The sequence below is a fragment of the Phoca vitulina genome, unplaced genomic scaffold, assembly GCF_004348235.1.
Source record: "Phoca vitulina isolate PV1807 unplaced genomic scaffold, GSC_HSeal_1.0 scaffold78, whole genome shotgun sequence".
NCBI classification, from domain to species: Eukaryota; Metazoa; Chordata; class Mammalia; order Carnivora; family Phocidae; genus Phoca; species Phoca vitulina.
The window spans coordinates 5,103,146-5,127,876 of record NW_022589781.1 but is presented as its reverse complement, the minus strand read 5'-3'; the positions used below and the strand labels follow the sequence as shown (position 1 = coordinate 5,127,876).

General features: G+C 38.0%; 2 protein-coding genes across 4 annotated transcripts in view; both read right to left on the bottom strand.

Moving 5' to 3' along the window:
* The window catches only part of LOC116625425 (protocadherin-15-like), a 1,687,848-nt gene that overhangs the window by 1,303,165 nt on the left and 359,952 nt on the right, over positions 1 to 24,731 (bottom strand). The gene's annotated exons all lie outside the window — the stretch shown is intronic.
* Positions 12,891 to 24,731, bottom strand: part of LOC116625443 (dnaJ homolog subfamily C member 21-like) — a 74,343-nt gene continuing 62,502 nt past the window's right edge. Inside the window, 2 exon segments of the mRNA XM_032393960.1 lie at positions 12,891 to 15,341; positions 15,343 to 15,569. Coding sequence (XP_032249851.1) covers positions 14,168 to 15,341; positions 15,343 to 15,569 — 1,401 coding nt within the window. The 3' untranslated portion in view covers positions 12,891 to 14,167.

Below are 24,731 nucleotides of genomic sequence, written 5' to 3'. Positions count from 1 at the left end.
TATATATGTAATAGTTTATTTCAATCTGTCATTTGCATTTAAATGTATTATTAAGAGATTTATTTTTTAATATTTTTTAAATGTATAGGAAAGTATTCCCTTTATTCTCTAACTGCATTGCATCACATTCCTATCATATTATTTTATTTATTTATTTATTTATTTATTTATTCATTCATTGAGCATGGAGCCCAATGTGGGGCTTAAATTCACGACCCTGAGATCAAGATCTGAGCAGAGGTCAAGTATCTGATACTTAACCAACTGAGCCAGCTAGGTATACCCCTGTTTTTTTTCTAATGTTTTAATCAGATTTGTCAATTTTTTAAAAAAGCTTTTGGGTTTTGTGTCTATCTCAGAAATATACCTTCAGTTCAAATATTATAAACATATCTGCTTGTTTTCTGCTGCAACTTATTTTACATTTATCTATTTAATCAATTTATAATGTGTTTTGAAGCATGGTGTGAAATAAAAGCTAACATGCATGAGATTATAAATGGAAAAGTAACTAATAAACATGGATAGGAAGATTTAATATTATGAAAATGTCAATTCTTAGGATGCCTGGATGGCTCAGTTGGTTGAGTGTCTGACTCTTGATTTTGGCTTGGGTCATGATCTCAGGTTGTGGGATCGAGCCCCTTGTCAGGCTTCCTGCTGGGTGTGGAGCCTGCTTGGGATTCTGCCTGTTCCTCCCCCATGCCCCCTCATGTTCTCTCTCTCTCTAAAAATAGAAAAAAAAAAAATGTCAATTCTTTCCAAAGTGCTCTCTATATTTAATGTAGTCCCATTCAAAAAGCCAACAGTATTATGCAAAAGAGTAAAACTGGACCACTTTTTTACACGATACACAAAAATAAATTCAAAGTGGACTAAAGACCTAAATGTGAGGCCTGAAACCATAAAACCCCTACAAGAGAGCACAGGCAGTAACTTCTTTGACACTGGCAGTGGAAACAATTTTTCTGGATATGTCTCCTGAGGCAAGGGAAACAAAAGCAAAAATAAACTATCGGGATTCCATAAAAATAAAAAGTTTTTGCACAGCAAAAGAAACAATCAACAAAACAAAAAGGAAACCTACTGAATAAAAGAATATATTTGCACATGATATATCTGATAAGGGGTAATTATTGGAAATATTTAAAGAATTTCTACAACTCAACACCCAGAAAATAAGTAATCCGATTAAAAATGGGCAGAGAACCTGAATAGACTTTTTCCAAAGAAGACATCCAGATGGCCAACAGACACATGAAATGATACTCAACATCACTCATCATCAGGGAAATACAAATCAAAACTACAATGAGATACCACCTCACACCTGTGAGAATGGCTAAAATCAACAACACAAGAAACAACAGGTGTTGGTGAGGATGCGGAGAAAGGGGAACCCTCTTACACTGTTGGTGGGAATGCAAACTGGTGCAGCCACTCTGGAAAACAGTATGGAGGTTCCTCAAAAAATTAAAAATCAAATCACCAAACAACCAAATTTCTGAGGAAACAAAACCTTAAGAAAGGGAAAGACAATACAAATTGAGAAGAGCTATCTGCAATACATAAGCCAGCAAATAATGGCTATAAAATTCAAATCAGTAAGGAAAAGACTTAACCACTCCAAGGTTGATAGAGTATCATTACTATCATATCCATGGACACCTGGATGGTAACAGCACAAACAAGTGAATACAACTAACCTTCCAGATCACAGAAGAATGGAAACGTAGGCGAGGCATGTTTGTCATTCAGCTACACACCATAGTGAAAATGAATGAACTATACTTACATGTGGTACGGTACAATTTTAAAATATTTTGCTGACAAGATGAAATATCAGAAAGATAACATATGGGACAAGACCCATTTTACACAGTTCAGAGTCAGGCAAAACCAAGCAAGATTTTGTTTCCTCAAACATATTTATGTGATTTTTTTTTTAAAAATAGCAGTTACTTTTCGAAGTGTTAAGAGGAAAATACAATGTAAAAATACATAGAGAAGTGTACATTTTAGGTATGCTCAAGTTCTTGGGCTGGGCAGTGATTCTATGGCGTTTACCGTATTATTTTAAATTATTAAATAAAAATGGAACACATGAAATAGAGACAGCCCATGTATGATCAATGATAACAGCACTTCCTAAATCAAATATTATGATTGATTTTATTCTGCTCCTCTGAAGCCCTAAAAATAATCTATTTATATGGTTATTTTTCTAAAAGAAAAAAATGCACTGTCAAACAATATCTACTGAATATTCCATCTATAATAATTTTCATATAAATGCAGCATTCTGATTTTTGCATTATAGATGTGCCACTCACAACTTCCTGACATAGTGGTAATACTGTGTCTATATTTCCATGTTAAATTTAAATGGAACATACTGTGTCTTTGAGGAAACTCATGGAGATACTATGCTGTAATTCTAGACGTATTATATGCATAAATATAAGCCAATTAATCACCTACAGACATAATGGTCTTTTTTTTTTTTTTCGTTTTTGATCATAATTTAAAAGAAATGCTGATATTTGACAGAAGGAAATTCTGGTTTATATTTGCTTTTCTACTTAATGCTTGAAACAAAAGATTCTGGGCATAATCTTAAATCTTTTTCTCCCTTCTTTTATTAGCTAACCCTAAGAATCTACTGCTGCAAGGATATATGGATAGTTTGTTATGATATCTCTAGAGTCTAAGGAAAAAATGAATGTGGATTTTAAAGATTTTTCTTACTCTCCTTAGAACAAGCACAATAATCTTATTAAAATCTTTTATAATCAAGCACTTGTAAAGAAATAAATGTAAATATCAAAAGGACCTCAGAAATTTAAGTAAATTCTTACAGGTGTGTTTTGCTACATGATCTGTTTTTATGCACATCAGAAATATCATTAAATTACCAGTGTTACAAGTATATATTGCTCACTAGGCAATATTTATAATCCATAGGTTTGAAGTTATCTTATTTTTATTTTATTGGGATAATTTTATTGAGATAATCGAATATTCACATGCAGTTGTAAAAAATAATATAGACTCCTGTTTCCCCCAATGACAGAAACTGGCAAAACTTACAGTGATAATGTACACTAGCAATGTCTGCAATCCACAGATCTTGTTCAGATTTCCCCAGTTTTATTTGGAAAATTAATGTAATTAAGAATTACAGGTGGAGGAAAAGTCTGTCTTCCAAGACTTCTTTGCTAAAGCAGAGGAAAGTCTGGTACTGGTTCTTAAAACTTTTACCCAGAAACTGGGGTGTGTGGGTGGCACCGGGGGTTAAGCAGTGGACTCTTGGTTTCAGCTCAGGTTGCAACCTCAAGGTCATGAGATTGAGACCTGCATTAAGCCCCCCAGCAGACTCCTCGCTCAGCACGAAGTCTGCTTCAGATTCTCTCTCCCTCTCTCTCTGTCCCTCCCACTTGGGTGCTCTCTCTCTAAAATAAATAAATAAATCTAAAAAAAAAACCAAAAACAAAAACCAAAAAACAAACAAAAACCTTTTACCCAGAAAGAACTTGGTATATTTCTGGTCATATGCATTGAGTAAGACGACAAAAAGAGGATGAAGAAGTTCTCAAAACAATATTTTTGATAACAAGGATCATTCACAAGCAACTAGACTTTTATTTGTTACATATTTTTTTCACTTTGTGAAATCATCCAAATGATATTTGTTCCACAAAGAAAGTCTAACTACTAGGTAACATTTCCTCTCCTTGGATTGGTGAGACTGTTACAGAGAGTTTCAGTGAAATTCCCAACACAGCCAGATACCAACAAACGTGCATTTTACCAGGCAAGCATGTTACGACCTACACAAAAAGGAGTCCAAACAAAAAGCATTAACACATCAGAACACTCTTTGTTCAATAAATCAACAACTGCTACATCTCTTTGGCCTAGATTTAATTCTACCTTTGGAGAAAAAGGGGCTGGAAAAAAAAGGACTATTCACCTACTTCTTTCTTTTATAATATTTCATTCTTATTTACATTAACTTTTCAAAGTTATAAAATATTGGACCTAACAGTAGGACTTATATACTTCTACAACTTTAGTTCTTTCATTAGAAAGAAAAATATTTTTTGTAGGTAAAAACAATTTTAAAAATACAATAATTCAGAAAAGGGGACATTAATTAGCTATTAAAAGTAACATGGAGGAGTCTAAAATATCACTGGAGTGATAGTAAAACCAAGAACCAAGGGATATGAAGCTATAAGAATCTATGGCAATTTAGCCTTAACATTTGAGGGAAAAATTTTCCCTATATTTTCAGAAGCAGTTAAAGCCATCTAAAAAGAAGAATAATTTAAAGTCAGAGGAACACACACACACTCAGATACATACAACTATAGAAATGAGTAGACTATTGAAGTTCAGTCACTAAAAAATTCTCTAAAATATTGTTAAAACTAGTTAAAATGAGTCTATTGAGAAATCAAAATTTTCTATATACCAAAGTCAGGAGACCTACTAATAATTTATAATTATCTTCAATAAGTTATTTTTCATAATTTCCAGTGACCTTCATAATTTTCAGTAAGTATATAATTTCAACCAGTATTCAGTGAAACAGGGAAGAAATCTATTAGAACACAAATGGATGTTTGCCAATTCATGCTTGGACAGAACAGAAAGTGTGAGAGAGGTATGAGGACATTTCATTTAATAAGGCAAAAAAGATTAAAGTATAAATATTGAGGACCATGATAGATGTTTGATTTTCAACTATCATGAAGTTTCAATTATTTATAGACTCATCTAACTTGTAGGTTGCATCTAAATGTGTTATAAACAATTCAATGGAAGGGAGAGACACAGAGAGAGTGGGGGGAGAGAGAGAGCATTTAATTAGAATTCACCCAAATCAATTATTTGGTAAAAAGAATTTTTTTTTCCAAAGAGCCAAACTGGGTAACACCTATTCCCTGTTGTCATTTTTTTAACTATGTATTTTGACCCTCATGTCTCCTAAAATGTCACTACCTAAGTCTTGAATTCATTCATGCATATAATTTCATTTGCACCAAATTACTAATTGATACAGGAATCGAGTTACATGGAGAATGTAGCTTTACCAGTAAATTCAGAGGTAACAACAAGGAAACAGGCTTTGCCAGTGAACCACTAAGGTATTTATTTTGGCTAGGAGAGTTTGCAGCTAAATCCCAGAAACATATAAAGCTATTCTTGTAAAGTATATGGCTCATTCAGCAATGAACATTAAAGTGAACCACTAAAGTTTGCTGATTGATCAATAAAGTCTGTGGCTCCATTTGTAGAATGTGCAAAAATTAAACCATTTCACTATTTGGTTCACTGAGTTAAGTACATAATGGTTCAAACAGTATATTATGTATTTGAAGTCAAGCAAATTGCACATTGCAATGTAGTCAACCATGAAAATATGCTATTTCAGTGATTAGCTAAGAATATTAAATTTGAGGGCGCCTGGGTGGCTCAGTTGGTTAAGCGACTGCCTTCGGCTCAGGTCATGATCCTGGAGTCCCAGGATCGAGTCCCGCATCGGGCTCCCTGCTCGGCAGGGAGTCTGCTTCTCCCTCTCCCACTCCCCCCTCTTGTGCTCTCTCTCTCTCTCACTCTCTCTCTCAAATAAAAAAAAAAAAAAAAAAAAAAAAAATCTTTAAAAAAAAAAAAAAAAAAAGAATATTAAATTTGAAATAAAATTTGTAATTTGGACAGAAAATTACACAAAATAATTATTAGTCTGAATTTCTTTTATCTGTCTTCATTTTTTATCAGCTTTTATATCTAAGCATTGATTTTATACATGATTCTCCTTTGAAAGCACCATGCTTGTTAGTGCATACACAAAAATGTATTTATTACAGTTTTAAGATTTTACAATATATGAAAGAAATGCATAAGCTCAATAAATAGGAATGTTTCACTAACTGAAATTAATCTTTAAAAATCTATTTATAGGTGGTCCAGGACCAGTAGTTATTTCCCACACCAAGAAATGGTGCCTCCCAGGGTAGGTTTTTCCAGGAAGGATCAACCCTTTCCCCTGACTTTTTATGTGGTAATAGTTACAAAATTAATGTCGCTTTTAAGTGAGGGTTTTGGAAGATGCTCTTTTCTAGGGACTGTGGTTTAGAGAGTTCAGGGCTCCAATTCCAGCAGCATCTGGGAGCCTGGACCCATAGCATCATTTGGAAACCTTTGTAATAAGGGCAAGGTGTCTCATCTAGTAGCAAGCTGTCAGTGGAATGGTGAGTTACAGATTTAAGGCAAAGAGAATCAGTTCAATTGAACAGCGGTTTATAATCCTCTGCTACTTGGTCAACACTAGACATATAAGCAAAGTATAAAAGAAGATCTCTTCTCAAAGTATCTTTTGGAAAAACGTATTACATACAGAAACAAACCAACAAAAAAACAATATATGAGGAAATAATTATATGTCATAATACAAGATAAAGAGAACCAAACCGGTTCTGTGACTTTTCATAAATAGGGAAAGCTTTGTGAAGTTTATGGGACTTGAACTCTTGATAGGCTTGTGCAAAAAATAAATGATATTTCTAGATCTTAATCTTGCTATATCAAGAACACTGTGAATAATAAAATTTCAAATTCAAGTTGTTTTAGAAACAGTGTAGCCCATCCTACATCTCATGCCCTGGGTACCGACCAGAGAAATTGAGCTAGACAGCTTGAAGCATCCCGATTCATCGTGTTGCCTGCAATACACCCCAGAGGTTAGCAGTTCCATTTGGAGAGGTAAAATATAACTGGATTTTGAGATAACTTGAGAATAGAATGGCTTAGATTTAATCTGTTCATCGTCAGAATTTGCTATCGGTTATCAGGAAGGATCGGGATACGACAATCGCGGTATTTTAGAAAATTGGATTTGTTTCTACACAGAGTTTGAGGAAGAAATAGATTATGAGTTTATGGAAAACTGGAGTTAGATTAGTATTAGTAGAGAGAAGAGAGCAGAGTCTCAGTGTAAATGGGCCACAGACAGGACCAGATGGCAAAGGAAGGACAGAAGAGGACAGAGATTCTAATACGATTCTCAACACACAATTCTGGAAGATTCAATTTCTGAGATGTGTGCAGATAGTAAAGAAATGCTTTGAGAAATGCAGGAGTGGCGTATGAGGAAACAGCGGGAGACGCTGCATATGAGCCGTACCAACAAGGACGGAGTGCGTGCAGCCTTGGTCCTCGTCGGAGAGCCAGGGCAGAAGCCTGAGACCTCACCTGCACACTGCGGCCAGCTTGGGAGTGAGCACAGGAAGGGAGCAGGGGCAGAATTAAGAAGACTGAAAGATGTCAGGCCCAGAGGAAACAGAGCCAGGAGGATGCAATAGCATGAGCACCAAGAAAAATTATTTTTGAAGTAATTTTGAAATTTACCATGAAACCAAGAGTAGAAGAATTGGAAAAATTATGCCATAGGGCTTCATGGAAAAACCATGGTCACTTTATAACTTCACATCAGAATTTAAAAGTTTTATACTCCCTACCCTTATAAATTTCCCTTGATATAAATGTATGTGTGCGTGTGTGCACGTGTGTGCACGTTTGTGTGCATAAGGGAATCAGGAAGTGTGTGAGATAAGGAAAAGGAAACAGCGAATATATAACTGATCAGTAACATCTGCCATTTAAAAAAAAAAAAAAAAAAAAAGTGAGGGTGAGACTAACTGAGTAAGGCCGAACAGAGAATTGTTTAACGACTGGGAAACCTGATCACATTCTAAAATGAGGGGAAAGGGCCATTAATAAAATGACGTAACACCTGGTGTCTGAATGCCTATGATGTGTCCTGAATAGTCATAATTGAGGAGGAAGATGGTGTGAGCAAGACAGCGGGGTCATTGCCCTCAGGGAGCTTACATTCCAGGGGAGATTAGCAGTACATAATCAGGCAAAGAAATCCTATAATTCCATGTAGAACTAATGTTAGGTGGAAGGTGGAGGAGAGCAGTGGAATGAACTGCCCCAGGAGGAGCCCCGTGTCCTTGAAGTCCTTGAAGGGGGGTGGCAGAGACAAGAGCTGGAGGCCAAGGTGGTGATAAATAGATCACACACTGGAAGCCTGGGGGCACAACATCCTGACCTCATGGCTTCAAGACCCCGGGGTTGACAGGTGTAGGGGCAGGTGCTCTGCCTTCCACCTCTGTCCCAGGGTAACCCCCAGACTCATCACAGTGCACGTGCATGGTGCGTACAGCCCCCCACTGTGGAGAAAGGTTGCCAGGACGGTTCTGGTACAAACCTTGTAAAGTCAAAACCTCCCCCTTCCAATCTGTGGGAGGGGTCCCCCAAAGGATCAGAAGCACCTCCATTAGAGACCACCCCCCTGCCCATCACAGCTCCTCCCAGCCCAGAGAGACCCCATAATATCCAATCCCACAGCAGCCTAGGGCGGGCTCCACCCCCAGGAGCCCTCCCGCTCTCCCACCTTGAGATACACTGCTTTGCCCTTGCCACTTCCCTCTGGCTGTCTTTATTACAACCCGGACCCCCAAGTAAATCCCCTGGTGGGGGATCCAAGGACTGAGACTGCCGTTCACACAAGGCAGACTCCCACCCACTAGGAACAATGAGAACATGAAAAAAAAACAAAAAACAAAAAAACTATTCATTGGATGGGAATGGTATTTTTAATTATATTAACATAAAGAATCTCTTGGAGGAAATGACATTTGAGCAGGAATTTGAATGCAAAGGACTCATTAATTTCCAGTAGAGCAAATAGCAAATAAAAGCCCTTCATCAGGAACTACCAATTTTTCAGGAGTCTGGTATATGGTATAAGCAGGCAAGTGGTATGAAATGAGGTGCAAAGGGGTAGGTGGAGTCTATAGGACATGGGATCACGTGAAATTTTATAAGAAATGTAGTCTAAAACTTAGAGCAGCCATTGTTTGGTTTTATGCATGGTAATGACAGAATCTGTTCCTTTTGTTTGCTTTATTTTGTTTTGAAAGGCTCACCTTTGGTATTTAATAGGCAACTGTTTACGTGAGTAGGAATGGAGATGGGGAAGTAGGGAAAATTATTGTAGTATCTGTGTGAGAGATGCTGGTGGCTGGAAATCAAAACTGCTGTGTACAACATGAACAACGGTACACAGTGGCCCTGATTAAACCTCAACAGTTTATAAGACCAAAAAAGTACAATGGCTAGATTCGGGGTATGTTTGAGAACTAGATCCAATATGGGACTGGTAGATAAATAGGATGCAGGGTATGAAATACACAGAAGAATTAGAGATGATTTCTAAGTCCTTGGTTTGTTTTTGGTTTTTTTCCTTTTTTTTTTTTAAGATTTTATTTCTTTATTTGACAGAGAGAGACACAGCGAGAGAGGGAACACAAGCAGGGGGAGTGGGAGAGGGAGAAGCAGGCCCCCCGCAGAGCAGGGAGCCCGATGCGGGGCTTGATCCCAGGACCCTGGGATCATGACCTGAGCCAAAGGCAGACACTTAACGACTGAGCCACCCAGGCGCCCCATAAGTCCTCAATTTGTGAGATAAACAATTGGGTGAATAATGCAGCAACAACTAGGTTGGAAAGACTTGGTGAGGCAAGGCTTGGTTTGGGCAGGAAGGGGAAATCTAGTACAACGATACAACGTAAGTTTGGTATAACTATTGAATATTCAAGAGGATAGATCAACCAAGAAGTGCAACGTAGGATGTGAACCTCTGGAGACCAGTCCGTATTTGGATTGTGAACACAGAAATAATAAACATATAGAAGCTGCTTAATACCTAGGACAACATCTATCCTAGCAAGTAATACTGAAGAGAAAAGAGAAAGGTCAAGAATCAAATCCTGGGCTCAGAAGGGGAAAAGGAAAAGAGACTGCAGAGGTGTGTCAGAAGCTAGGAAAGCATCTCGAGGGACAGGGCGTGGTCAGCATAAGGTGACGGCTGCGGGGCAGTCACTTGATTTGGCAGATCGGGCACTTACACAACCTTAATTCCACCCAATGGTAGAAGCCTGGCTGGAGTAAATCGGGGATAGAAGGAGACCTGAGGACAGGGAGACAGCAAGTACACACCTTTTTTACTCAGTTGCTAGGAGGAAGAAAAGAGCTGCATAAGAGCTAAAGAGGGATGTAATCAATTTTTAAAAGATGGTTACTAGTACTTATTTTTAGGCCAATGCAAACAATCCACCAATAGAAGGGGAGAAATGGAGGGTGCTGGAAAGCTAAGAAATCTTGGCAGGTGCGAACTTTCTGAGTGGGAGCACGGTGAGGTCCAAAGCACAAACGGAGCAATGCTGGCCCCGAGAGTAGAGGCAATATTGTGCCTCGGCCACATCTGAAGAGAAGCCAGAGGCAGGTTTAGAGGAGCCCCTGTTCCCACGGGGCTAAAATAAGGGGTTGCAATTGGATTGTTTCTACTTGCTCACTAAGTCAGCAAAGGTGATAGAGAAAAGAAGGAACGGGTGTAAGGAGGGCTAGAAAGGGGAGAGAGAGATGCTCATAAGCAAAGAAGGGATTGCCTCGTGAACAAAGACATGATCCCCACATTATTCTGGAGAAGAAATAAAATTGAAAAAAAATTACTGGCTAACATGTTTGACTAAAAGAAACAGAATTTTAAAGCATTAATGGATTGGTCAGACAAAATTTTCCTTCCCCCCACCTTTTTTTTAAATCAATGTTTCCATAGAGTTTAATGCATTAAGCCAATTTACACAGTCTCTTAAGATTAGTTTTTACTTGTAGCTGACTTCATTAAAATATTCTTCATACCCATTTGGAAGGCAAACCTCTAGGTAATATTGCAGGATGTTAAAGTCATTTAAATACAAATGACATATGCCATATTTGCATTTAACAAGTTAACTCGGATCCATCCTACCTGTAAGGCTTTTAAAATGGTACAGAAAGGACAGATAAGCAAAATCTTTTTAAGTACTGGGCTTCAAGTCTCAAAATGTAATGTGCAATGTGGAAAGACAAATGCCTCTGCTTTGATCTCTGTAGGAAGTTTGGGCTGAAATCCACATTGCAACTGATGTGTGAACTGTGTCTTGTCTAATGAACAGATTCATGGTAAAATCCTTTGGGCTTGTTAGCTTTTCTCCTACTGAATAGGGATACCTCTGGGGTAACCTGATGCTTCACAAACAGTATCACTAAAGATGAAATCTTTAGGTGGTTAAGAAACAAGAAAAAGCACAGTATACCCAGCTATGCCATTCCTTCCGTGCAACTAATCACAATTCCTCCGGCTTTAATTAAGCAGCATGAGGCAGCCCAATTAATTCAACATATGCCCCAATAAGGCCTTGCCAAATTCATGGTTACAACACATGAAATGCAATTGGTAGGAATCAGAATGCCCCGGCTTCTCTCAGCCTTGCATACTAAGCCTACTGTTTCAAGGCTAACTTTTGGTCACAATGGCATCCCACCACTGAAGGACGAAGTTGTGCACATTGAGATAAATGGGCATAAGAAGGCTGGGTGCAGGCTGCATGTGTCACCATCCTCATACTGTTGTTTGTGCGTGTTAAAAAGCCTACTTACTGTGAAAACATCCAGCGTCCCCCTTGGGCAGCCGCCGATGCCCCGAGAATCACCATGTTACACCCACCCTTTTGTAGGCATTTGGTCATTGCATCTGTGGAAGCCAGTATTAAAATGTGAGTGTGTTCATCGGCACACTGTTTCACAAATACACCCACTGATACTTAGCTAAGTTTGGAGGAAACGGGACAGCAGGATTGTGATCTTGAGAATTATTCCTAGTAGTTTCCCGAAATGGCTTATACTATTTATAATTTTAAAACTTTTAACAAGCTTAGAAACCTCTGTCCTTGAAACATCAAAGCTGAGATGAATTATAAGTTTTTGTAAATTATATTAAAAAACACGTAAATTTTAAACTGATATCCAAAAAGTATGTGTATGTTATCTCACTACTTGTGAGATAGGGACATTTAAAAATTCCATGAAATTCCGCTTTTGGCTCCTTTTCCTGTTTTCTGTTTTTGCTAGGACCTACACTCCCACCTTACACATGTCTCATACTACAAATAATGTATGTCCTCCTTGTAAGGGACATGGAGGTAATGATTTCCTCAGAGTCTTCCAGCACAACAGATAACATCTAAGGAGTGACCAGACCTAACTACCATGTGCGTAATCCAGGCCACCGATGCTAGACATCTCAGCTCCAAGACCCCTGGCTCCAGGGAATAAGTGACTTACGGAGGACCTGGACACTTGTCCTTGTTCTAACCGGTCCCTGGATGCCTGAGAGGACACATACACCAGACCACAATCCTCAATAAAATTCCCAGACCCTGAGAGCAAAGACAAGACTCTTTCTCCCTTCCTCAGTCTCCCAAACACTCTGTCTGTACCTGTTGTCTCTCTATACCTTCGATAAACTCTATTCTCATTCCTTCCTGGATTGCAGTTGATTTCTATCCTGCACATAGCCAGGGACCCTCTTGGCTGATCCTGTGGGACCCCTCTGGGTCCTCAGACCCAGCCTGCCTGCATCACTTGCTGGAAGTCACTGATTAAAGGTCATTTTTCATTGCATTGACAGCAAAAGAAAACTTGATCTACAGAAAGTCAAAGCCAAAATCAGACCATTTCTGGTTTCTGCACAGCTTCTCCTACAAATTCAATTTCACTGTTGGGAAAATGAAATATGATATATATATTTAACCCTGAAGATAAATCCTCAGATGGGTTGTTAAAATAATTTAAAGCAGTCTGAGAGATATGACAAACAAGGTTTATGTAAAACTTCAAATTTTAAAAGAAAACAATTCTTTAGGATTGTCAATATAGAAAGAATAAATCTTTGTGATTTAGTTACGGTACTAGAAAAAATACTTAGTTCCCACCCTGATAAACCCAAATATGAACCCATCTCATGCTCTTCCTGGCTATACAAGTCACTCTTTAAATATTTCACCTCATCCAGGCCTGATACACCAAAAAATAGCTTTTTTCCTACTGAATAGGGATACCTCTGGGGTAACCTGATGGTCCACAAACACTATCGCTGAAGATGAAATCTTTATAAATCTCTATATCTAAATAAAGGAGAAAACATCCATAACAATGAATTAACTTTTCACTGTAAATTTCATGAATACACGTCTATGTCTTTTTTGTTCCTATTTCCAGCCAAGTAAGACAGTAATTATCACTTATCATATTTGCTATACAACAGTTCTTGAATGAATGACTCCTTCATGTTGCACTTAATCCTCACAATAAAATTTTTCTCAAGAACAGAATGACAATTTTATATTTATGTCGCTATAAAAACCTGGGTTCAGAGAAGCCGACAGCCACGATGAAGAAAGGATAGAGGCTCAGTTCTGATTCCAAGCCCTGTGTTCTCTACATCACATCATAGCTGCCCATGACTCCTGGGTGACATTAACCGAGAACTTGCTCTGCTCCAACAACTTCTCTAAGAACTTCCAATGTGCCCATTCACACAGATATTATTAAAACCTATATGTTGACACTATTCTTACACTATTTTACGATGGTGAGACTGACTACAGAGAAAATACATTACTTGTGGGGGGAAAAAACGTCATTTCTCCAGGATTCAAGCCTAGGCAATATGACATGTCACTGCCCTTTTAAGCTCCATATTATATATCGGCATGCCTAGTTCAATACTGATTCATTAAATAATCACTGAGTCAGAAAGTAGGGAATCAGGAGTGAAACACATTGTATCTACTCTGAAAAATCTAACCAACCAGGTAGATGGTCAATAAAGCACTTAAAGGATATGTTTCTATGTATCTAGAAAGTTATTTTCATTAGAGGCAGGATTTTTGTTTTGTACACTGCCTAAACACCAGCAATTTTTTATGTGTTAAAATAGTTTAATTCTCCCTGTACATTTCTGTCCATGTGAGCCAAGAGAAATCAAGAATGTATACTTTACAATATGTACCTGTTTTGAGACATTCAAGTCAATTCAGATGGCAAAGTAGAATTCAATCACTAATGAAATGTTTAAAAAATATATATTAAACAAAAAAATGTTTTTACAAGATAAAAATAATCTTCCACAATGCAATAAATTGCAGATCACCGAAATTTTAACTCTTTAGATGACTTCAGTTCAGTTTTTGGTTTCAAAATCTAGAGACAATCAAAAAGAAAAAGCGTTGGCAGAATTTCTGTTTTTACGTTTCTCTTTCTTGCTTTGACTACTTGTTACACTGTTTAAAGAACATGATGAAGGTGCCCTTACATGACCTGTGGCCTTCAGATGGTCAAAAAGTTTATTCCAGGATGGAAATTCACTATGGCAGGTTGCATAGCTGATAAGAACATCACTCACTGTCTGTGGTTTAGCAGGTACTTTGACAGATTTTTTCATATCTTTGGCTTTTTTTCCTTTGGGTTTAGGAGCATTCTTAGCTTCCCTTTTTGGATCATCACAGAGTTCGACAGTCTCAGTGACAGTGATACTTTCTTGGGGACTCCCATCCAATTCTTTGGCACAGTCTTGATTTAAGTTGGTATCTTCTGATTCAAACTTTACTTCTTCTCCAGTTCCATTTTCATTGAAATTATCATCATAATTCTGTGCTGGTTTCTGTTTCTTTTTCTTCCGCCTTTTGGAAAGCTTTTGTTTTGGTGCATCTTCTATTTCTTCCTCAGAATTGGCATTCAACGGATTTTCATCAGTTTGAAGTCCTGAAAAATTTTCTTCCTCCTCCTCTAACTGTTGTTTTAACAAGGCAACCATTTCCCGATGCTTCTTTGATTTTTCATGATTCCTCATGGCCTTTTCCATCTTGAAAGATTTGTCACACGCTGGGCAGTAAAGGTCATCATACAGCTCAGCATCCTCAGCCTCATCACTGTCTTTACCACTGTGCCGATCTTTGAGCTCAGATTCCTCTGTCCCATCTTTGGGCTCAGATTCCTCTGTCTCATCTTCATCTGATCCATCTCCAAACTCCTTCTCGTAGCCCACCTCCATTTCCTTGAGCTCCTTCCCCAGGTCGGCCACGGTCATCCAGCTCTGTCCCTTGTACTGCTCAGCCAGTTTGACCTGCTTCAGCTTCTGCAGCCGCCTCATCTCCTCTGCCTTCCTGGCCTTCTCGGCATTCTGTTCCTCCACGAGCTTCCGATGCGCCTGCACTCTTCTATCTCTCTTATGGATGAATGCGACCAGCTGGCGCACAAGCTCGTTCTCCTTCCTTGCTTTGTCGCGAGTTTTTTTTTTCTTTTTCCATGGCTCTTTCGCCCAGCGGTTCGAAGCTTGTCATGTATCATATTCTTCCTTCCAAGGAAAGTTCTTCTGAGTGCAGAAACTGCCAACAGGCATAGAAAGGGTGGACTACCGTATCATAGTCATTCTGGGAGTCTCCAAAAGGGGGGAAATCTTCCATCTCCTCTTCTAACATAGATTCTAGCTCTTCCTTCACAATCATTTTAAAAACGTTATGATAAACTGCATAAAAGCCCTTTTCATCATCTCCATAACCAGAGTAACAGGTCCTTGTTTGTTGTGAGCACTCAAGATTTATTAATGAATTAATCTATTGCTCTAATCTTCCATCCAATCAGAAGGTATTTGCCAGACGACTAAGTGGGAACAGGTACATAGGAAGCAAGAGGACAGTGGCTATTTACTTTGGAATCAGAGACCTAAATTAAAGTCTCTCTCTTCTTAGTCCCATGGACTTGGGATAGGTTTCCTCTCTCTGAATTAGGGCAACCGACATACACAGAAAAAGGTAAAATGAGAGTCCAATGACATAATCAAGTAAATCTCAAACCAGTGTCTAGCATTCAGTTATCTGATGAATAATTAAATTAATGAACAGAATAAGAATGGAGAAATATGTCCTAGAATGAAGTGTTTTTTCCATAGATTATTTAACAGTATCACCAGCCAGTCAAAATAACTAAATTCATTGGTGCAGCCCCTATGGGAAACAATACAGAGGTTCCTCAAAAAATTAAAAATATAGGGGTGCCTGGGTGGTGCATTTGGTTAAGCATCCAACTCTTGGTTTTTGGCTCAGGTCTTGGTCTCAGGGTCATGAGATTGAGCCCTGCATCAGACTCCACCATGGAGTCAGCTTCAGAATCTCTCTCTATCTCTCCCTCCACTTCCCCTGCTTATGTGCTCTTTCTCTAAAATAAATAAACGGGGGCACTTGGGTGGCTCAGAAGGTTAAGTGTCTGCCTTCGGCTCAGGTCATCATCTCAGGGTCCTGGGATTGAGCCCCACATCTGGCTTCCTGCTCAACAGGGAGTCTGCTTCTCCCTCTGTCTCTCCCCCTGCTTGTGCTCTCTCTATGTCTCTCTCAAATAAAGAAATAAATCCTTGAAAAAATATCTTAAAAAATAAATCTTTTTAAAAATTAAAAATAGAAACACATATCATCTAGTAATTCCACTTCTAAGTACTTATCCAAAGAAAATGAAAACACTAATTCAAAAAGACATATATACCACTGTGTTCATTGCACCATTATTTAAAATTGCCAAGATACAGAAGCAACCTGAATGTCCATTAATGGATGTATGGATAAGGAAGAAGTAGAGTGTATATATATGTGTGTGTGTGTGTATTTATATAATATTTATATATTTTATGTATAAATTTTACTATATATTTTATATATAAATTTTATATATTTACATATAAAATATATTTATATATTATATATATTTATTTGTATATTATATATATATATTTATACACACACAGAATATTACTTAGCCATAAAGGATAGTGAAATTTTGCCATTTGTGACAACATGGATAGAGCTAGAGAATATTATGCTAAGTGAAATAAGTCAGACAGAGAAAGACAAATACCATGATTTCACTTACATGTGAAATCTAAAAAACAATAACAGAAATGGAATAACAAACAAAATCTAAAAAATAATAACAGTGACAAACAAAACAAAACAAAACAGAAATAGACTCCAAGATACAGAGAACAAACTGACGGTTGCCAGGGGGGAAGTGGGGGGGGGTGATAGGTGATGGGGATGAAGAGGTACAGATTTCCATTTGTAATATGGTTGAGGCATGGGGATGGAAAGTGCAGCATAGGGAATACAGTCAATAAAACAGTTTTGTATGGAGAAAGATGGTAACTAGATTTACTGTGGTGACCATTTTGTAATGTATATAAATATCAAATCACTGGGTTGTACACCTGAAATTAATGTATTATTGTATGCCAATTATTCTTCAGTTAAAGAAAAGAAGCAACACTATAAAGGTGTTTAGAATAATTTTTCTATTTTGCTGGCAGGTACTTTCACATTTAATTAGGAGGAAGGCTGAGGATACACACAATTTGTACTTTATAGTCTTGGCAGTATTAAGTAAATATGGGGACAACCAAGAAGAAAATAGGTTGACTGTCAGGATCAGGCAGGTTGAAGCAGCGATCACCCCTGGTCTCATAGGCACATGCATTTTCCTACTTCCCCGCACATGATGGAAACCTGTCTCTGTGCTTCTGCTCCCCTCACTCATCCCCTCAACTATGCAACTTTTCTAATGCTCAGGCTCTCTCACCTCCGTGCAACTTCCTAAGACCCGTCCTTCTGCATCCCACAAAACATCTGTTCCACAAGAGATGCAAGCTTTTTATTCACTAAGTTTGCAAATAGGAACTAAGTATTTTATATTTTAAAAAATTCTAAAAGAAAACACCAATGAAAACCCGTTATTTCCACAAGAGTGGTTTTGACAGGAGTAGGTATGCAGAATCGATTCCATTTTATGTAACTCATGAAATCTTGGAGGCAGTGACATTATCAGGACTGCATCTCATCCTATTACAGGGTAACAATATCCACTATCTGAGAACAGAGAACAGGCATCAGCTATGAATTTGAGGAAATGAATACGGCTCTGTGCTTCTTGTGTAGCATTCCTTCCACAAAAGTAACATGTAAGAGAAATGAGCAATCATCCCGAAGCTCATGTCAGTTAAGAGGACCAATTAAGTGGTTTTGTTTTGGTGCTCGCTTCAGCAGCACATATACTAAATGGTTTTGTTTTGTTTTTAAATCTTTCAATCTGTCAGCTAAGAGAACAGCAATGGGTAAAAACAAAACCACGCAGTGATAATTTTCTATGAATGTGGTGAAGTTGAAATAGACATCTTAAAAATTCTTGTGCTGCATTTCATGTTTTTCAAACAAGAATTTTTTCCCCATGTTTTTCAGACAAGAATTCAAACTCAACATCACAAGGCAGGATGAGGTTGGGTGGACAAGAGCATTAAGAAAAAGGAAGTTTTATACTCCCCCACCTCTGGCCTTGAATGTACGGTCCTGCTGGCCATTCCTCCTCATCACAGTTGCTAACACAATAGACTCGGCAAGATTTAATTCCCTTAGATACTCCTAAGATACTACAAACATGTCTTTATCACAGTACTTAACAAAACTCTATTAAAACGGTCTGCTGTACCAAGTGGGATTTATCCCTGGGCTGCAAGGTTGGTTCAACATCCGCAAATCAATCAACGTGATACAATACATTAACAAAAGAAAGAACAGGAATCATATGATCCTTTCAATAGATGCAGAAAAAGCATTTGACAAAGTACAGCATCCTTTCTTGATCAAAACTCTTCAGGGTATAGGGATCGAGGGTACATACCTCAATATCATAAAAGCCATCTATGAAAAACCTACAGCGAATATCATTCTCAATGGGGAAAAACTGAGAGCTTTCCCCCTAAGGTCAGGAATGCCTCAGGGATGTCCACTATCACCACTGCTATTCAACATAGTATTAGAAGTCCTAGCCACAGCAATCAGACAACAAAAAGAAATAAGAGGCATCCAAATTGGCAAAGAAGAAGTCAAACTCTCACTCTTTGCAGATGAGATGATACTTTATGTGGAAAACCCAAAAGACTCCACCCCAAAATTGGTAGAACTCCTACAGGAATTCAGTAAAGTGGCAGGATATAAAATCAATGCACAGAAGTCAGTGGCATTCCTATACACCAACAACAAGACAGAAGAAAGAGAAATTAAGGAGTTGATCCCATTTACAATTGCACCCAAAACCATAAGATACCTAGGAATAAATCTAACCAAAGAGGCAAAGGATCTGTACTCAGAAAACTATAAAATACTCATGAAAGAAACTGAGGAAGACACAAAGAAATGGAAAAACGTTCCATGCTCATGGATTGGAAGAACAAATATTGTGAAGATGTCAATGCTACCTAGAGCAATCTACACATTCAGTGCAATCCCCATCAAAATACCATCCACTTTCTTCAAAGAAATGGAACAAATAATCCTAAAATTTGTATGGAACCAGAAAAGACCCCGAATAGCCAGAGGAATGTTGAAAAAGAAAAGCAAAGCTGGTGGCATCACAATTCCGGACTTCCAGCTCTATTACAAAGCTGTCATCATCAAGACAAAAACAGACACATAGATCAATGGAACAGGATAGAGAGCCCAGAAATGGACCCTCAACTCTACAGTCAACTAATCTTTGACAAAGCAGGAAAGAATGTCCAATGGAAAAAAGACAGTCTCTTCAACAAATAGTGTTGGGAAAATTGGACAGCCACATGCAGAAGAATGAAACTGGACCATTTCCTTACACCACACACAAAAATAGACTCCAAATGGTTGAAAGACCTCAATGTGAGACAGGAGTCCATCAAAATCCTAAAGGAGGGCGCCTGGGTGGCTCAGTTGGTTAAGCGACTGCCTTCGGCTCAGGTCATGATCCTGGAGTCCCTGGATGGAGTCCCTGGATCGAGTCCCGCATCGGGCTCCCTGCTCGGCAGGGAGCCTGCTTCTCCCTCTGACCCTCCCCCATCTCATGTGCTCTCATTCTCTCTGTCTCAAATAAATAAATAAAATCTTTAAAAAAAAAAAAAAAAATCCTAAAGGAGAACACAGGCAGCAACCTCTTCGACTTCAGCTGCAGCAACGTCTTCCTAGAAACATCGCCAAAGGCAAGGGAAGCAAGGGCAAAAATGAACTATTGGGACTTCATCAAGATAAAAAGCTTTTGCACAGCAAAAGAAACAGTCAACAAAACCAAAAGACAACCGACAGAATGGGAGAAGATATTTGCAAATGACATATCCGATAAAGGGCTAGTATCCAAAATCTATAAAGAACTTATCAAACTCAACACCCAAAGAACAAAGAATCCAATCAAGAAGTGGGCAGAAGACATGAACAGACATTTTTCCAAAGAAGACATCCAAATGGCCAACAGACACATGAAAAAGTGCTCAGCATCGCTCGGCGTCAGGGAAATCCAAATCAAAACCTCAATGAGATACCACCTCACACCAGTCAGAATGGCTAAAATCAACAAGTCAGGAAATGACATGTTGGCTGGGATGCGGAGAAAGGGGAACCCTCCTACACTGTTGGTGGGAATGCAAGCTGGTGCAGCCACTCTGGAAAACAGTATGGAGGTTCCTCAAAAAGTTGAAAATAGAGCTACCATACGATCCAGCAATTGCACTACTGGGTATTTACCCCAAAGATACAAAAGTAGGGATCCAAAGGGGTATGTGCACCCCGATGTTCATAGCAGCAATGTCCACAATAGCCAAACTGTGGAAAGAGCCAAGATGCCCATCGACAGACGAATGGATAAAGAAGATATGGTATATATATACAATGGAATATTATGCAGCCATCAAAAGGAATGAAATCTTGCCATTTGCAACGACGTGGATGGAACTGGACGGTGTTATGCTGAGCGAAATAAGTCAATCAGAAAAAGACATGTATCAAATGACCTCACTGATATGAGGAATTCTTATTCTCAGGAAACAAACTGAGGGTTGCTGGAGTGGGGGGTGGGGTGGGAGGGATGGGGTGGCTGGGTGATAGACATTGAGGAGGATATGGGCTATGGTGAGCGCTGTGAATTGTGCAAGACTGTTGAATCACAGATCTGTACCTCTGAAACAAATAATGCAATATATGTTAAGAAAAAAAAAAGAAGATAGCAGGAGGGGAAGAATGAGGGGGGAGAAATTGGAGGGGGAGACGAACCATGAGAGATGATGGACTCTGAAAAACAAACTGAGGGTTCTAGAGGGGAGGGGGTGGGAGGATGGGTTAGCCTGGTGATGGGTATTAAGGAGCGCACGTTCTTCATGGAGCACTGGGTGTTATACACAAACAATGAATCGTGGAACACTACATCAAAAACTAATGATGTATGGGGATTAACATAACAATAAAAAAATTAAAAAAAACTAATGATGTAATGTATGGTGATTAACATAATAAAAATACAGAATCAAAAGGCAAGCAAAAAAAATAAATTAAAATAAATAAAAAGGTTCATTGAGGAAAAAAAAAACGGTCTGTCTCTATTAGATTATGTAGCTGTGAACACTGGAGAGAAATCTTGTTTTTTTTTTTTTTTTTTCTCTTTTTAAGATTTTATTTGTCAGAGAGAGCGAGCGAGCACAAGCAGGGGGAGCGGCCGAGGGAGAAGCAGACTCCCCTTGATCCCAGGATCCTGGGATCATGACCTGAGCCAAACGTTGCTGCCACCCAGGCATCCCGAAATCTTGTTGTTCATATTTAAAGTCCTAAGCAGAACACTGCACGGTGCCTGGTGATACTGTTTCTGATGTTCAGTGGAAAACTATAAAATAACCTTCAGAGATTTTGCACATAGCACATTATATAAGTTCTTTTCAATGTAGGGTTCGGTAGTATTTAACACTCTCATTTTTCAATTAGGAAAATTATGCTAAAATGAAACAATAAATTTATTTTTGTTTACATAGCTGGTAAGTGGTGGATCAAAGATTCAAATTCTGGGCTACATCATTCAAAAAAAAAATTGCCATTTCTATTGCAACACTACATCCATAGCAAAGAAGGAAAAATGAAGAAATAACAACCTTTGAAGTAGACTGTGTTCAGACAATGGTCATTTATTAATACTGGCTCCATTTGATTTGACAAGTGTCTTCATATAAGGAGGAAATCAGGAGGTAATTAAAGACGCTTTGTCAACCCATCTATAAAGGTGCAAGCCCGGGTGAGTGGTAGAATCATGACGAAATCCACGAACAAGAAGGTGTGTGTGTGACAAGACAAATTACTTTACTCCCACTAAGTTATCATCGCTGCCTGGCAGAGGGAAATGTATGTAAATACAGGCTCCCTGTTAGAACTTGCCTATATCCCAGTCACCCATCATCATTTACCAGAGATGTGGAGAAGTTAACCCACTCCTCCAAGGAGAAGCATGTGTTCTTATGCAGGAGAAAAGAAAGAATGGAAAGAGAATGTCACTAGTAAGCATACAACCTATTCTATCTTTAGAAAATTCACATACACTTTGAAGCAGGGATGTAGGAAGTATAGGAATCTAGGCTCAATAGTGAATTAGTTCACTGCAAAAGTTAACACACTCACATAAATAGATACACACATAATACACAATATGTGTATGTGCATTTATAGACAGTCCGAGTTATGTGGAATTACCTAGAAATTTCTTTTTGTGAGAAAACTTCCAAGAACATCTACTAGGCATGTCTACTGAGCCATAACTTGCGTTTGTAATCAACCATGACAGGTGCTGAAATCTCAACTTGCCTCGACATCTGAAATAAGTCCCTTCCCCAGTAATGGTGATTTAAAGGACCCTAATAGGATCCAAGAATACAGACTGCAGATGTTCGTGATGCATGAAATTGGCAGAACACCTGACAATACTCTGCCTAAAGAGTGGACTTTCTGTCACTAAAACTAAGTAGAAAGAAAACCTGCTCTAGATACTTTCCCCATACATTTAATTCAAGAGGAAATGACAGATGTTCTCACTCTCACATTGGACTCTAATTTGTCTAAATATCCTTCCTGGTGGGAACTGAGCTCAGTAGGAAGTGTCAGCGGTCCCATTATCCTAGATTCCCGGCACCATCCTGTGACTCCCGGATCTTACTGATGGTGTGACCAGCAGGAAGACGCTTAGTCCTCTCTTGCCTCTGACCAGGTAACCTCACTCACCTGTCAGGTCGAGTGTGCCGGCAGCTTCTTTCTAACCTGTGTTCCTATAACCTACTTAAAAAATACGCAATGTTTCTTCTGCCCCCCCTCCTTTTTAGGAATATTTCTATTGAATTATTGGTGTTCTTTAAGTTAATCCTTAGCCATTCTATTGTATTCTGGGTCCTTCCAAGAAGTTCCTGATAATGTATTCTTGACCAACTTTTCTATTTGGTTAGTGGTATTTATCAAATTGTTTAATGCATAACATTTATATATTCTGGATGTTACTTTCAAATACCTTCTCCCTGCTTAGGACTTAGGTTTTTACTTTCATTTTGTTGTCTCTTGACAATTAGAAGTTCTCAAAGCTAATGCTATTGCAATGGTCAATTATACCATGGGTGGTTTGTGCTCTCTGTTTTAAGATATCTATCCCAATATCATGTTACAAATATGTTAACATATTCTTCTATAGTGCCCTCTAGATGTGCTACAGGGTTTAATTTTTAGTAAGTTCTACACCCAATATGGGGCTTGAACTCATGACCCCAAGATCAAGAGTCCCATGCTCTACCAGCTGAGCCAGCCAGGCGCCCCTAGATGTGTTATAGTTTTGTCTCTTCCATTACCATTGCAAGTCCACATGAAAGTGACTTTTTTTTTCATCCCAGCACTATTCTTCCCCTCTGATCTATATCCAAGCTCTATTCATCAGTTTTTATGAGTGTTTTTTTCTATGCATTACATTCTTTCTACTGAAATTTTTATTGATACATACAATTTCACTTAGATATATTCTTCTTTTATAATAAATCTTTATAATTTCTAATATTATAACATATACTTTATAATTATTTATTTCACCCCACAATTAGGTGTATGAGTATAAATACTTATGTCTTTGGTTGTTCAAGGAAGGTTTGTAATTTTTCATAAATGATATTTATTCCTAGGCACATCATAGTATTTTTGCTGTGTCACATGATACCTATTTAAGTATAAATTCTAACTGTAGCTGGTAAAAACAAAAACAAAAAAACAACCATCAAGGTTTTTATAAATTGATTTTGCATCCAGTAACCTACCAAAACACATTAATTCTAAACCCCTGCCTATAGATTCTTCTGGGCTTTCTGCATAACATGCAAGTAATGAAAGTGTAATTTTTTGCTTTACAAAATTTACATTTTTTTTTTTTTACAAACTTGTAAAATTCTCAAGTAAAGTGTAAAGTAGAAGTAGTGAGAGTGGGCATCCTTAATTTATTCCGGATTGTGAAGGATTGTTTTCAACATGTCACCATTAAGTATGGTATTATTAAAATGATTTTGTGTTTGGGAATACATGACCTTTAATTTTTTTTTAGCTTGCTGATATGGTTTAAATCATTAATGAGTATTTAAATTAATCAAAAACTTTTAAAAATTCACTGAGTTTATCATGTTTTCCTCTCCCTTCTTTTAATGCAGTGTATTACTTCAATGAATTTTCTAAAACTACACCAACTTTACATTCAGGGAATAAATACAAGTACACATTTTTAAAACTTCTGGATTCGATGTGTTTATATTCTCATTAGGAATTTTGCAAATAGGACTGCAGTTTTAGTTTCTTGCACTAGATTTTTTTTTTGCATATGTATATTTCTTTTTTTTAATTTTTTTATTGTTATGTTAATCCCCATACATTACATCATTAGTTTTA